At 28.3% G+C, this 13,216-nt stretch overlaps 1 protein-coding gene across 5 annotated transcripts in view; it reads right to left on the bottom strand.

The window, feature by feature from the left end:
- Positions 1-373: 373 nt before the first annotated feature.
- LOC111688805 overlaps positions 374-13,216 on the bottom strand; it is a 31,874-nt gene continuing 19,031 nt past the window's right edge. For all 5 annotated transcript variants that reach the window (XM_023451318.2, XM_023451317.2, XM_023451320.2 and 2 more), the window contains exons 3-5: positions 1,326-1,474; positions 1,027-1,107; positions 374-965 (exon numbers count right to left, since the gene is read on the bottom strand). In XM_023451318.2, the coding sequence (XP_023307086.2) occupies positions 843-965; positions 1,027-1,107; positions 1,326-1,474 (353 nt within the window). In that variant the 3' untranslated portion in view covers positions 374-842. The remainder of the gene's footprint in view (positions 966-1,026; positions 1,108-1,325; positions 1,475-13,216) is intronic.

Here is a 13,216-nt window from a genome sequence, read left to right as displayed (position 1 = left end):
ATAGTATATTATTTTTGTAATATTTAATGTACATGTATGTAGATGTGTAGCACTTTATAAGTTTGTTGTACAATAGTTGATTTCCTTGTTTATTATTTTATTTATATTTTGGATTAAAGTCTATTTTATAGAGAATTATTTGCAATTTTTGTTAGATTATGTTTTTTTTTTAATGTTAAATGTTAGAAATGTTTTTATTTATGTCTTTTTTTAATATTTCGTTACATATTTAAGTCTACTATTAAAATTATTATCATTATCATCATAAATTGGTTACATTTGATTTATTTTGTTTTATTTTTTATATTTGAAATTTTTATTTAAAAAAGATTTATTTTTTTAATCATATTACATATTTTGTTGCAGTTGTTTTTTTATATATATTTTTGGAGATTTTTTTTATATTTGGGAAATTATTAAATATTTGAAATTTTAAAAGGTTTTTTTTTGGTATTAAGTTTTAGTTTGTTATTTATATAAAAAAGTGTGCTAATTAAAAGTTAACTAACGCTAAGAATTTTTTTCTTTTTTCTTTTTGGGTTTTAATTAAATATTTAATAATTTCATATTTATATTTAATTTATAACAATTCGTTTTGGGAGTGGTTTTCAGTTTTATATTTTAGATTTTGGGATTTTAATTTTTTGGTATTAGTTAATTGTTTATTTTTTACATTAAAGGTCCAGTTCTTCAGTGCCATGAAATTTCAAATTTTATTTTTGACTAAAATTAATTTATTGTTGAATTATTGTTTAATTAAAACTAAAAAACTGGTCCTAAATTATTTTAATTTGAATTTATCTAATAAAAAATTTGTTGACTTATTTATTTTTTGGCTCAAGTTATAAGTTGAGATACGTGTTGCCCAAGAATGTTAACATTATGGTGGAAACCGCAAGTGGACTTAAAGTAGGGGAAGCCGTACTATTGCCAGCTAAAATTTCAGCCCTTTTACGCATACGTTCCTGTTAGAAAAAACAAAAAGTGTTAACTAAAGTAAAAGAAATTATAAATGAATAAACCCACCCGATATTTGTCATCTTCACCCGGTGGATCTAAACACTCAAATTCACAACATCTCTCTCCCACACGAAAGTTTTTACAAAACTTTACATTTCATTGGTCATGAAATAAAAAAATATATTAAAAAAAAGAAAAACGTAAATTTGAAGGTAAAACATGTGAATTAAAATAATAACTGCTAAAGTGTCAATGTCAAAATCAAGACTACATAAACAAAAACAACAACTATATGAAACTAGTATAAACTAAGTAAAAATTAGTTAGTCCTTCATATAACTAGTCACACTCGAAGGAATACTTACGTAGGGGGGATCACAGTAAATTGCTTTACACCACAAAGGCTCCGAGTGGTAACACACACATAGACTGCACACACCTGGCCCTGGTACATATAGCATGCCGTGATTTACCGAATTACCTTGAAAATCAATACAGTCTTCCTCCAGACACGCTATCAAATGAAACGAATAAAAAAAGAAAGAAAAAACAAATAAAAAAATTATATTCATAAGTTCAGGGTAATTGGCGTTTTTTTATTTTTTTGTTTTCGTTTATTTTATACTAAATATGAATATCGTTCACATCAACATACAAAGATATTTGTAAACATATTAAAATAAATGTTGTTGTTAAAAAATAAATTTGAATTTAAACGTTTTTCTTTTTGTGATATTTATACCATAGACCTAATTTGATAAATTGGTAATTTGTTTCAATCTTTTCTAATATTTTCAATATTTTTAGAGTCTAATGAAGGACATCTATTAAATGTACATAATATGATCCCAGCAAAAACTTGCATTAAAAAACAATTATTTTTTAATAATAAGGCAATTTACCTTAAATCTGAAATATTTGAACCAAAAAGTGATTTTCTGAAAGGGGTTAAAAGGGGGAAAGGTAAATTTGGTCCTACCTGTATGTAAAGGAATTAATGTTGATATCAAAGTTAATTATGTTTTAAAGTAAATTTTCAACTTCAAGTCATATTCGGAAGGGATTGTATGGGGGCTGGAACACGATTATTTAAACTAACATAAAACTTTTGTAAACACCAAACTTTAACATAATTATAGAAACAAAAGCCCTATTGAAGGGTTATGTTTTTATAGGGGATAGGCGATCATCGGGTCAAAAGAAGAGTATGTGTCAAATTTTATCAAATATATTGAAAATTCCGACCTGTCCATCTAACCTTGTGCGTATGCACATACGGACCTACAGAAGAACGGACAGCAAATGATTCTGGGTGTAGGAGCAATATTATTGGCTGCTTCAAACATCAGTACAAACTTGCCATGCATACAACATACAAGTACTTACCATGCTCGCTTATATGTAGGGAGATAGGTAAGTACTTTCTACGATTGCCTAAAAATGAGAAATTAAGTAAGTAGTTTTTCAAAAAAATAATAACCTACGAATATACGACCACTGCCGTCACTATTTGCATTGTCAAAAAATATTCCTTTCTATTCGTTTCTGTTAAAAAACGACATTCAACAACATAATATAAAGACTAAAATGTAACTACTTATGTATATAGTTATTTGTAAGTCATTGCTAGACTCCTTCCAAGATTACTAAACACCTTCCAAGTAATTTAGTAATAAAAAGTAAGTTTGCTGGGATGTTGTAACTGCATAGATAAACCTATTACACTGTCATCAGCTTTAATATTTGTCTAATCAAGAAAATAAAATAGACAATTAAATCATTTTAATAATGTCAAACGTCATTCAATTTGATTAAATAAGTTCAGAAAAGTTATCGCCTTTAGTTATGATTCAAAATAAACAAAAATCTAGAAAATATTATGATTATTTTATGCAAATTAAATTTGTAAAGATTCATATTGAAAATCTTTGAAATAATACGTTTTTCTTGATTAAAAAGCATTACGTATAAATTGCTAATTAAAATAATTTTTTCTTTTTTATTATTTGTAATCTCAAATTAATTGAATTTGTTTGAAATATTTTTCCAATAAAAAGGAAAACGCAATAACTAGAACATTTACATAAACTTATGCAGTTACATACATATACATATGTACATACATACATATTTTATTATTAATGAGTTTTACTATTTGTGTAGGAAATATGTAGCGATCTACTAATTACTTTTCCTACCAATTAAATTGTACATATCTGTGTTTAAAAGATACAATAACTTAACTCTAATGTTATGGTTTTGATATTGTAAAGTTTGCATCAATATGTTTTAATGAACATCTTTGATAGAGAAGTAGTGGTTTTACTTATACCAATTCTTGAAAATAATCCATGCTAAATTTTACGAAAATTACATACAGGAATATTTAGTACAATTTCGTATATATTGCGAAACAACAAGGCATTTCGTACAATATACTACATTTTTCGTATATAAGGCATGGATATTTTTAGTGTATGAGCAATATAGGTAGGTTATAGTTTCTAATTAACTTGTTCATGTCCAATTTCATGACAATTCTGGCACTTTTAAGTCAGTTGTAAACGTATAACAGAGTAACTTATATGAAGAGTAGGTGAATTTATATTATTATACGAATTTATTTAAGCTACTTATAAATTATTGCGTCATTTGCTGCAGGGCGGACCTTATTTTAGGGCGGGGTCAATTATGGACTACTCCTCATTGATTTGAAGCGGAAACAATTTACTGGCAAAATCTGCTCATCTAATTCTGTATAGCTGATGCCGTAATTCTGAAATTTCACCCAGAACTTTAGATTTGCCCATTTTGAGGATGTGTCTGGTCCTGCTCCTGTTAGAGTTACTCCACAATATTTTTGAGATTCAACCCACCGTTTCATTATTCAAAGAGGCCCTATGGGTTTCTCTAACCCATATTTTTAATTCAGCCCTCGTTAACTTCGACTAAAGCCAGAACAGTCCCTCTTTCCTTGCTCCGGGACAATATTATTGCCTTCGGTAAATATGTTAATCTCTGTTAACGCCATATTTATTCTAATCCAGTTTTCGCATTTCCGTTATTGCTCGGACTTCTGGCTGAAAGCTTGTGCTGTGATTAGGTAAACAATAGTATATGTTTCTGTTTATGGGACTTTAACATAGAACCCAAGTCTAGTTTATAAACCTAATAGTTTAAATGGAAGATTGGGCCTGCGTAACTTTTGGTTTCAGCAGAATTGAGCACCATATAACACATACACACATACATATATCGTTCTTTTGCTAACTACGTTGATATCAGTTACGTGAAGTTTGAATAATTCTTCGATCAAAGCTTTTTAAAAGTTCAGAGAAAGTCAGTTAGTTTGAAAGGATTTAACTTATGTTGCGGGCTCTTTTACAAGGAAATTACGATGAAAATAGAAACCACAGCCTCAGTACAACAAACACTTCCTATTAACTTATGGACAATCCCGTAGTTTCGTTAGCGCGACCAAAGATTAAAATTCAAAAGATTTTTGGAAGTTAATATTATTGAATTTTATAGAGAAATATTGGAGTTCTTCTAAATTACAATTTCGATAATAAATATGTTAAATTCTTAATAAAAAGCATTTAAATCTATATATGTAATAAACTGTTAAAGTTTGTAACCAATAATCAGCTTTTCTGCTAAATATGCAAGTAGTATGTAAGTGATTCTCTTAAAAAATGTTTCTCTTACTTTAGTTTTCTCTTTATTAAACTTTAAGCAAAGAAGAATGGAACAAAATAAAAAATGAAAAAGACGGATACGATTTTTATTTTTGCTTTTACAACTAAATACGTCACGTGAAATTAGTTTGAAACGAACATTAGAAAAACGTGTTGCGACACATTTTTCGATTCGACGAGGTATGACAGAGAGCAGCAGCAATTTCAACAATAATATTTATAAGCAGCAGCAACAACTATTATACATATACTTAATATCATGAGTAGGACAATAATCACACACAAATACTCGAACACTCAAACCTTTACACAGATGTTTATATCAAAACAACAACAGCAGCAAGAAACAAAACTGCGAAGAAGGAGCTTGAGGTTGCAACATGATAAGACTGGGCTACGGAATGCGAAGAGTGGCAGGGTAAGGCAGGACATTATTATAATATGTGCGGTGAAGGTGAAGCTTTACGTACGTATGAGAGTGGAACCTAGGAAATCAACACAAATTATTACCAGACGGCGTCGTTGCAGGAGTAAGGAGTCATCACTAAAAAAGTGTAAAGAAAACATATCCGTAGAAATATTTTTTTTCATATACATAGTTGATGTTGTTTAGTTTTGTTACTGTTGGTTTTGGAATCCTTATGAATACCTTACAGTAGGCAGTGTATTTTAAATAGGTTTATTAATAAAATTTATTAGTTCTAGTACTCGGTCGAAAGCAAAAGACCCTAGTACCACTGGAGCTAATGTTACCACGACTAACCAGACGGACACTCCTTTTGGAAAGTAGGCGTTAGTAGATTCAGACAATGATTACGACTAGCTCTCCGATATAAGAGAGTTAAACTTTTACTTTAAGATGAAGTGGCTTATGGTAGGTTAGTGTTCTGGTCTGGTAGACTAGAGGTGGTGGTTTCCATCTGAGGTACTGGTTAAGGATGAATGGAATAAAATATACCTGTGGTTAGACAAAGAGTCAATGCATCCGAAAAAGAGAACGATTTCCATTTCTAGCAAGAGAGTGGAAACTTGAAAAACAAATTTAAGCTTTTTGCTTTCTCTTCGTAAGTGACGATTGACTTTCTCCTAGGACAAACACTAATGGTAAAGATTAGCACCAAACTTTTGGGATATGATCGGAGCAACAAAATATGATCATTAAGCAAAATGGCTGAAATTACTTTGTAAGCGGTAACTTTTGAAATGTGATCGATGCAGCAAAATATGATCATTAAGCAAAATGGCTGTAATTTCCTCCACTCTGTAAGCGGTAACTGCTACAGTTTCAGCAATCAGGCATCTGAGATAAGAGGCTGGAAATAGCCTGAAGTGTCCAATTTAGGTTGGCGTTAAAATATCCTGCTGTTGCAAATTGATGAACTCACGAAGTTAAGAAATGTATGGATAAAAATCTTTTCTTTTTTTGAAATATCTTTTTGTAGGAAGGTCTGTATTAAAATTATGGAGGATAAAGCAAAAAAATGCTTATTTACTGTAAGAAATTAGGAAGCATAGGCCCGACTAAAACGATTCACTCTATTTTAAACAAAGAAAATATTGTGCTAGAACAAATAATAGTTTAACGCATTGCACAGAGTCCAAACGAGAGTGCATTCGAATAGTCGTTGTGGCAGAAACATTTTATTTTTCTTATTTTTTTCATACGATGTAGTATATGAAATATTTCTGTTGAACAAAGCAGATGGAGGCTTCATCTAAATATTTAGTGGTTGTGGAATGTAATGAAATAAAAAATACTGCAGCTGTTTTTATGTTTTTCGTTCTTTATTCTTTTTTTTTTGTATTTCTCTGTTTTGTTTCGTATTTTTTCTATTTTATTTTCTATAAAAGAAACCTAGAAAAGGTTTTTTTGCGGATTTAAAATATAAGATGAGGAGAGAGCGGCCAAAGGCATAACATCGTACTAAAATAGAATTTTTGTTTATTTTTCTTAATTTGGAACACTGAGCCTTAAATAATTATTTAGAGAAAAAAGGGTTGTATTCTGCAATTGCATGTAGTATCTGATACTAGTTGTTGCTATCATCATAGTAGTCATGGACACCGTCATATTAAAATACAATGTAATACAAAATATAATGTAGTAAAGTGCAGAATTTAAAATAAAAAATAAGCATTTTATTTGAAACTAATATGAATTGATAGTGTCAAATAATGAAGAATACGACGCCAGCAAAAAGTGGTAATGACTTGTAATTACTCAATAACTTATTTTACAATAACTACTACATGCATGCCGCGTGTATTACTTAGAATAAGTCATGTAATTACCGGGACATATGTCTTTCGCGATCGTAGTAAGTACTTACCTAACTAACTACCCAGTAAGTACTCACCATGTATTAATAAATGCTATTGTGTTTTAGCTAGGAAATAATAAACGATTTTGCTGAGATCATAATTGTGTATCACTGTATTAATCGTTAATCCATATTTCATATCCTTTTTTAAACAATAAATACAATGTTTGTACCTGAGTACTCATTTTTTATCGTTAACTGAAACATATTATGTGTAATAATTTTAGAAAATAAAATATTAAATGAATAAATTATAAACGTTTAAAAGTAAATAGTCTTTTTTTAATATTTCTAACATTGAATAAGTAAATTTTTTAAAATTTCAGCGGGGGCAGAAAATACATTACAATTTGCTAAGTGTTGAAATGTTTAAGTTTAATATGTGATTCTCAACAGAATTACTAGAAAAGAAAAACCCGAATATTTCAATAAATATTAAGATCTTATTCAATTTATGTTGACGATATATTGCAATACTAATGTGTTCTACATACATACATACATACATACATACATACATACATACATACATACATACATACATACATACATACATACATACATACATACATACATATATGTAGATATAATCTTACAACTCATTGTATAAACTGTCTTTGGAAGTCAGTCATTTGTTAAATTATTAATAACAAACTGAACCATATGTTTTTTTAATGCTTGCGGTGTGAAGTACCATATTACAATTGTACCAAATTGCTTTAAAAAAGGTACCTTTAGCGTGAAACTAATACATAACATATGTATTCAGAATCACTTACTTATTGATGGTACGATGATCTGTCCTAGCTTTGAATCATAAATATTTATATTATTTCCTTGTCTCATAAAAAGCAGTAAAACTCTCTCGAGTCTGAAGAAAATGATAGTTATACACTACCTTAACATCAATAGCAATTGTATAATTGCCAAATCAGAACAGACTATAAAAAATTAGAAGCACTAAGGCATAATTGAAGTGCTAAGTCGACTTTAAGTGAATTTTCGAATAACCACAGCTATAATTGTTTGAACATTTTAATCATATTTGAGTTGTTAATGACTCTTCTGCACGAGTATACTGATACTCATTTTATGATCATAAATGATATTTTCGTCAGGAGAAAATTTTAATCTTTTTTTTTAATTTTTTTAATGAGTCGAATTAGTGGTCTTTTTATGTAAATTTCAAAAGATATTAAGGTATTTTTTCTAAGTAATTTTTCAGCCATTTTTAAGTGTAAACGTTTTTTAAGTGCGATACTTATTAATCATTTTAAGGAGTCAAAAAAGACTAAGATTACTGACTAGTCTTCCTACAATCCTCCAAACGCTAGCTGAGCCTATACACAGCAGAGAATATGTTACTCGATTTATTTTTTAATTAAGAACATAAACAAAGTTTTGTTTATTAATTGCAAAAAAGGGAACGATGAAAATGAAAATAACTATACTGACTCCTAAAGTTTTCTGCTCATGAAAATGAATTGTACCATGTCTGAGATCTTGTAAGGCGCGTCATGGCGTGAAAAATTTAAAGGAATTTGCAAAGATATTTTACTCGGGACATTTCCCAGAGAAAAGTGTAAGTAGTTATTTTTTAGGTGAATACTTACTTTTGTTCGACGATGACCAAAAAATAACTAGTAGAAAATATTTTAAATTGCCCCCAAACAAATGTACATTTGTAGTTGCTTTAATATCCCTGTGAATATCTATTTTTATATTGTAGGAAATGTGTTACTTGTCTATCTTTTGCTATTTTCATTTCATTCATTTTTTTCATGTACACTTTTCATGTCACATTCAGACGTAGTACAACTTTAAGATTTTAAAACATAGTACTTACGAGTTTTCGAATACGATTGTACATGTGTGTATTAGAGTGGTTCAGTGGTTATATGAGAAAAAAATTAAGTCGATCAAGCCCGACTATACATCCGGGATTTTTATTGAAATCATCACTTATCCCCTTTTTCTTAATTTTTATATTTTTTATGAAAAACTTTTCGGTTTTGGAGGGTGTGTTGTAAATTTCCTTTCCCCCATGAATCTGCGCCTGAACTGACTATTAACAAAATTTGTAATAGTAAATTCTTTTAAATAGTTGGTATTTAGAATTAGTGCATTTTCAATTATAATTACATTAAATTAATTGTAATTAAAGCTTTACCAATTGCAATTGCTTCTAATTTTAATTGAAATTTTAAAATTACAAACTACAATTACTTGTAATTAGTGTACCTAAGTTACAATTACAAGTAATTGTTAACTTTAATTACAATTACAAAACTTTAATTACGCTTTACAAGTACTTGTAATTGGTTATTCTTCAATTACACATTATATTGTATTACTTTGTGTAAGATTTCTGACATAAAAAAATCAATGTAAATTTCAATTTAATGTACATTTTTTATGTTTATTTTCCGGATACATTTTTATTCGGGCTTGGTATATTGATGGAGCGAAGTATATAGGTTTAGACAATACAAAATTTTATTAAAGTATTTTCAAAACTACGATCTGTAATTTTATTACAAGATTCGTATTTCTTTAACACAAAAACAAATTATCATTTTTGAATAATAGTAGACGCAGTGGACATGTCCACTAATGTAGGCTTAAATCCCTATTTGTAGGCGATTGTAGTAAGCACTTACATAACTTCCTATTAGTAAGCAAGCGTAGTAACTTCTTGTTTTCAAAGTCGTTAATTTGTTAAAATAATGACTCAAAATGCTCCTGTATAAGTAAATTTTACTTCCTAATGTAAGTTTTTGTAGAGTATATTACATTATAAAAGAATAGTGTGTATTATGTAGTTTTATTTGTAAAAATGCACTTGCACCTCTCTAATAACCGTACAAGTGTAAGAGCGTGTGTGTGCATTCGTAAAAATGTGTTTGTAAAAAATCATAAAAAATCACTTCCCTTTGATATAAGGAATACACCGTTAACAGTAATACACTCAGAGTTAAGTATTAAATAATAATGCTTTCGAAATTACCACATCCTCGCTATTACATAGCATAAGGACTAGTATTTTCTACTTCCAGAAAAACTTATTTTTATAAAACTAGTAGCTATAAAGAAAGAATTCCCAAATAGGGAATATTACGAGAAACTAATTAGAAACAAAGAAATGTTTTTATTTTTTCAAAACCTGTGCTCCGAAGGTTTAAGCTGTTAAGAAAAATAGAAAAAATAAAGTTTTAAATAATATTATGTAGGCTAGTTTATAACGATTGTATTACAGAATAGCCTTTAAAATTTCCGGGATCTTTTTTATATATAGAATAAAGGTTTAAGATTTCCGGGATTTTTTTTACTTCCGGAAATTGATTTTAAAAATTGTTCATTCCCGAGAAATTTATATAATTTTGCAATATATAATAACTTGTATTCCTACTTCCTTTTCAATAAGTTTTGTCTGTAGAATTGAAATCCCAATGAATATTATATTCTCTCGTCTTTAATTTCGAAAAAATTATCTTTAAATTTAGTAAAATCTTTAAGGAAATTTAACATGTTCATTTTGATTATTGTGAATTTTTGCATACATATGTATATATGTATTAGAGTATTCAATTATTCGGATTTTTGTCTTATTCGGTTTATTCGACAAATAATTATTTGAGGTTTTACGTTAGCCGGTTAATAATCGGATAATTAAAAAATATTCGGTTATTCGATCAAAAAGAAACTAGATGTTACTATTGCTTTTTACAATAATTTTCTTCATATTACACCCTGTAACAATTTTGAAAAAAGCTTATAGCAATTCTGCGTACTCCGATTTGTATGTCCTTATAAAAGGATTTCAAAGTTTAAAGGACTACAAAAAAATATTTAAAAAATTTGTATGCATTTTATGATGCTAATATTGGTGTCAAATGGAAGCTGGTAATTTGTACATTCTATCTACATATATTATTTACCTGTCTCACTTAGAAAAAAAATGAAAAAGAAATTTAGAAAGAAAACTTAAAAACGTTTCATTTTCGATACAAAAGCTTTTAAATACTTTTTTGTGACAATTTTTTTTTTTTAAGATTTCCAATTCTTTGTGGGTGATCTTGATGATTTGAAATAAATTATATTATTTCGAAGTAGAGGAACTCACCTACATTTGAAATTAATATTAATGCCAACTTTTTAATATAAATTTGGAATTCATCTTTTGAAACTTTAAACTTATTGCACAGAGTTAATACTAATGGTCCACAGTTTCCAGTATGCATAGATTTTTTCATGTTTTTAAATAACTTTTGCACGGTTTATAAACAAAATTATTGTTTTCACTTCTTTCACTTTAATTCTTTGTTTAGTTCTTCTTAAATATTATAAACCATTCCTGTTTATGTGAAATGCTTTTCTATATAAAGAAATTACTGTTTTTAAGATTTTCAATGAGTTCTAGAATTCATACGTTCCCTTAAACTCTAGTTCAACTGTAACTGTTGCTGAAGAACTTAAGAACAAAACAATGTTCCCAAAAAACTGGTTGTGGAAATAAAGGCTATATAATTATTTCCATGATTTCTTTTCAAAAATCAATAAATAAATTTTCTTTATTATAGAAAAATTATTAAGAAATTAAGAATAGAAGAAAATTTATAATAAAAATATTCAATTATGTAGAAAATATATAGTAATTTTACTGCTAAATAGTGAGTTGTTCTTAATCGGGTAATTGATAGAAATTGTTCGGTTTATTCTTTATTCTTTATTTGAAATTTGTCAATTTTCATTTATTCGAACGATTAATCATCAAAAATTAATCGATTAACCGATCGACGATTAATCGTTTGAATACGCTAATATGTATGTATTACTTGTGTACATATGTATTTGTACTAATTAATATTTGTACCGCAAACTGCATTTCGTTTGCGTACTTTTAAGGATATATTTTAAATTGACAACAAATTAAAAAATACTCACTATCATAAAGTTATAGAATATTTTTACTGGATGACCGCGAACACACCTAATAATGACTACATTAATGTCGTGTCAGAAAGTTTTTAATATGTAAATGGTATATTTCATAGTAGAAAAAAATAAAGGTATAACCGTTCTCTCTTTTCGTAGCCATATTAAACTTCTGACGTTTAAGCGATTTATTATTTTATATGTTACCGTATTTACTTTATAAATCCGAGTTTTTTGTTTATCATTATAATCAACATAAAATTCTAATAGCAAAGAAAATAATAAAAGGTTAAAAGGTCCTTTCGGACGGACCTCGCTGGATTCAAGTTTGCTTGTAAGTAGTGCGGGCCATTCTCCCTAAAAACTTAATTTCATTACTTCATCTAGTGTCCAATTGCAGAAGTTTCTTATAGTGACGTGTTCTGCTGATATTTTGTTTTAGGGCAAAGATGTGTCCAGTAATATTGTTCACATTTCTCTGATGAACAAACATGTCCAAGTAAGAAAATTATATGAATCTTCGAACGGCAGTAACGTTCTAAAGATGTCTTCCTCTGTCATTTGTTTAAAAAATTCAACGTAAACAACTTCAAGAGCTGTTATTTTGCGGTTTAATGTCAATAAATCATGATATTAGATAAAATTCAACAAGAACTTGTTGGGTTTAGTGTGGCCCGTTTATAAGCTGGACCGTTTTTATAAAAATATCTTTAGAGCACACAATTTTAAATGATTAATTTAAAAATTATACACATTTTTTATTTCTAATTTCCTAAATATCATTTCCCCTACTATATGTGTGGCATTTACATTTCAATAATTCTTATTTACGTCAAAAAACTTTTCATTAAGAGAGAACGGAGTTAATTTGTTTTCTTTATATTATGGTATATTTATTAATAAATTAATTCTATGTGAAGTTTATATATTCAAAATGTCAATGTATAGTTTTATTTGAAGTTAGATAGCAAAATCTTTCAAAATAATATTTAATTAACGGTGCAAATCTAGTAAGGATTTTGGCAAATTCATTAAGTATCAAAAAGCCCAGTCACTTAAAAACCGATTCTCATGGCTTCATTATAACACTGCAAGAAAATATCATTTAATAAAAGAAATTTGTATATGTGTACGAGATTCTTTCCCGATAGTTCTTTTAAGATGTAAGAAGAGCGATATCAAAATCTCATCTTTTATTACACTAGTTTTATGTAGTTGCCTACCTTTTGATGGAACTCATATTAGAGTTATCATATAATGGTTCATCCTTCAGAGATAGAAACATATAGAAGAAAAAAGGCG

Source organism: Lucilia cuprina, chromosome 3, assembly GCF_022045245.1.
Source record: "Lucilia cuprina isolate Lc7/37 chromosome 3, ASM2204524v1, whole genome shotgun sequence".
Lineage (NCBI taxonomy): Eukaryota > Metazoa > Arthropoda > Insecta > Diptera > Calliphoridae > Lucilia > Lucilia cuprina.
This window is presented reverse-complemented; position numbering and strand designations above follow the sequence as displayed.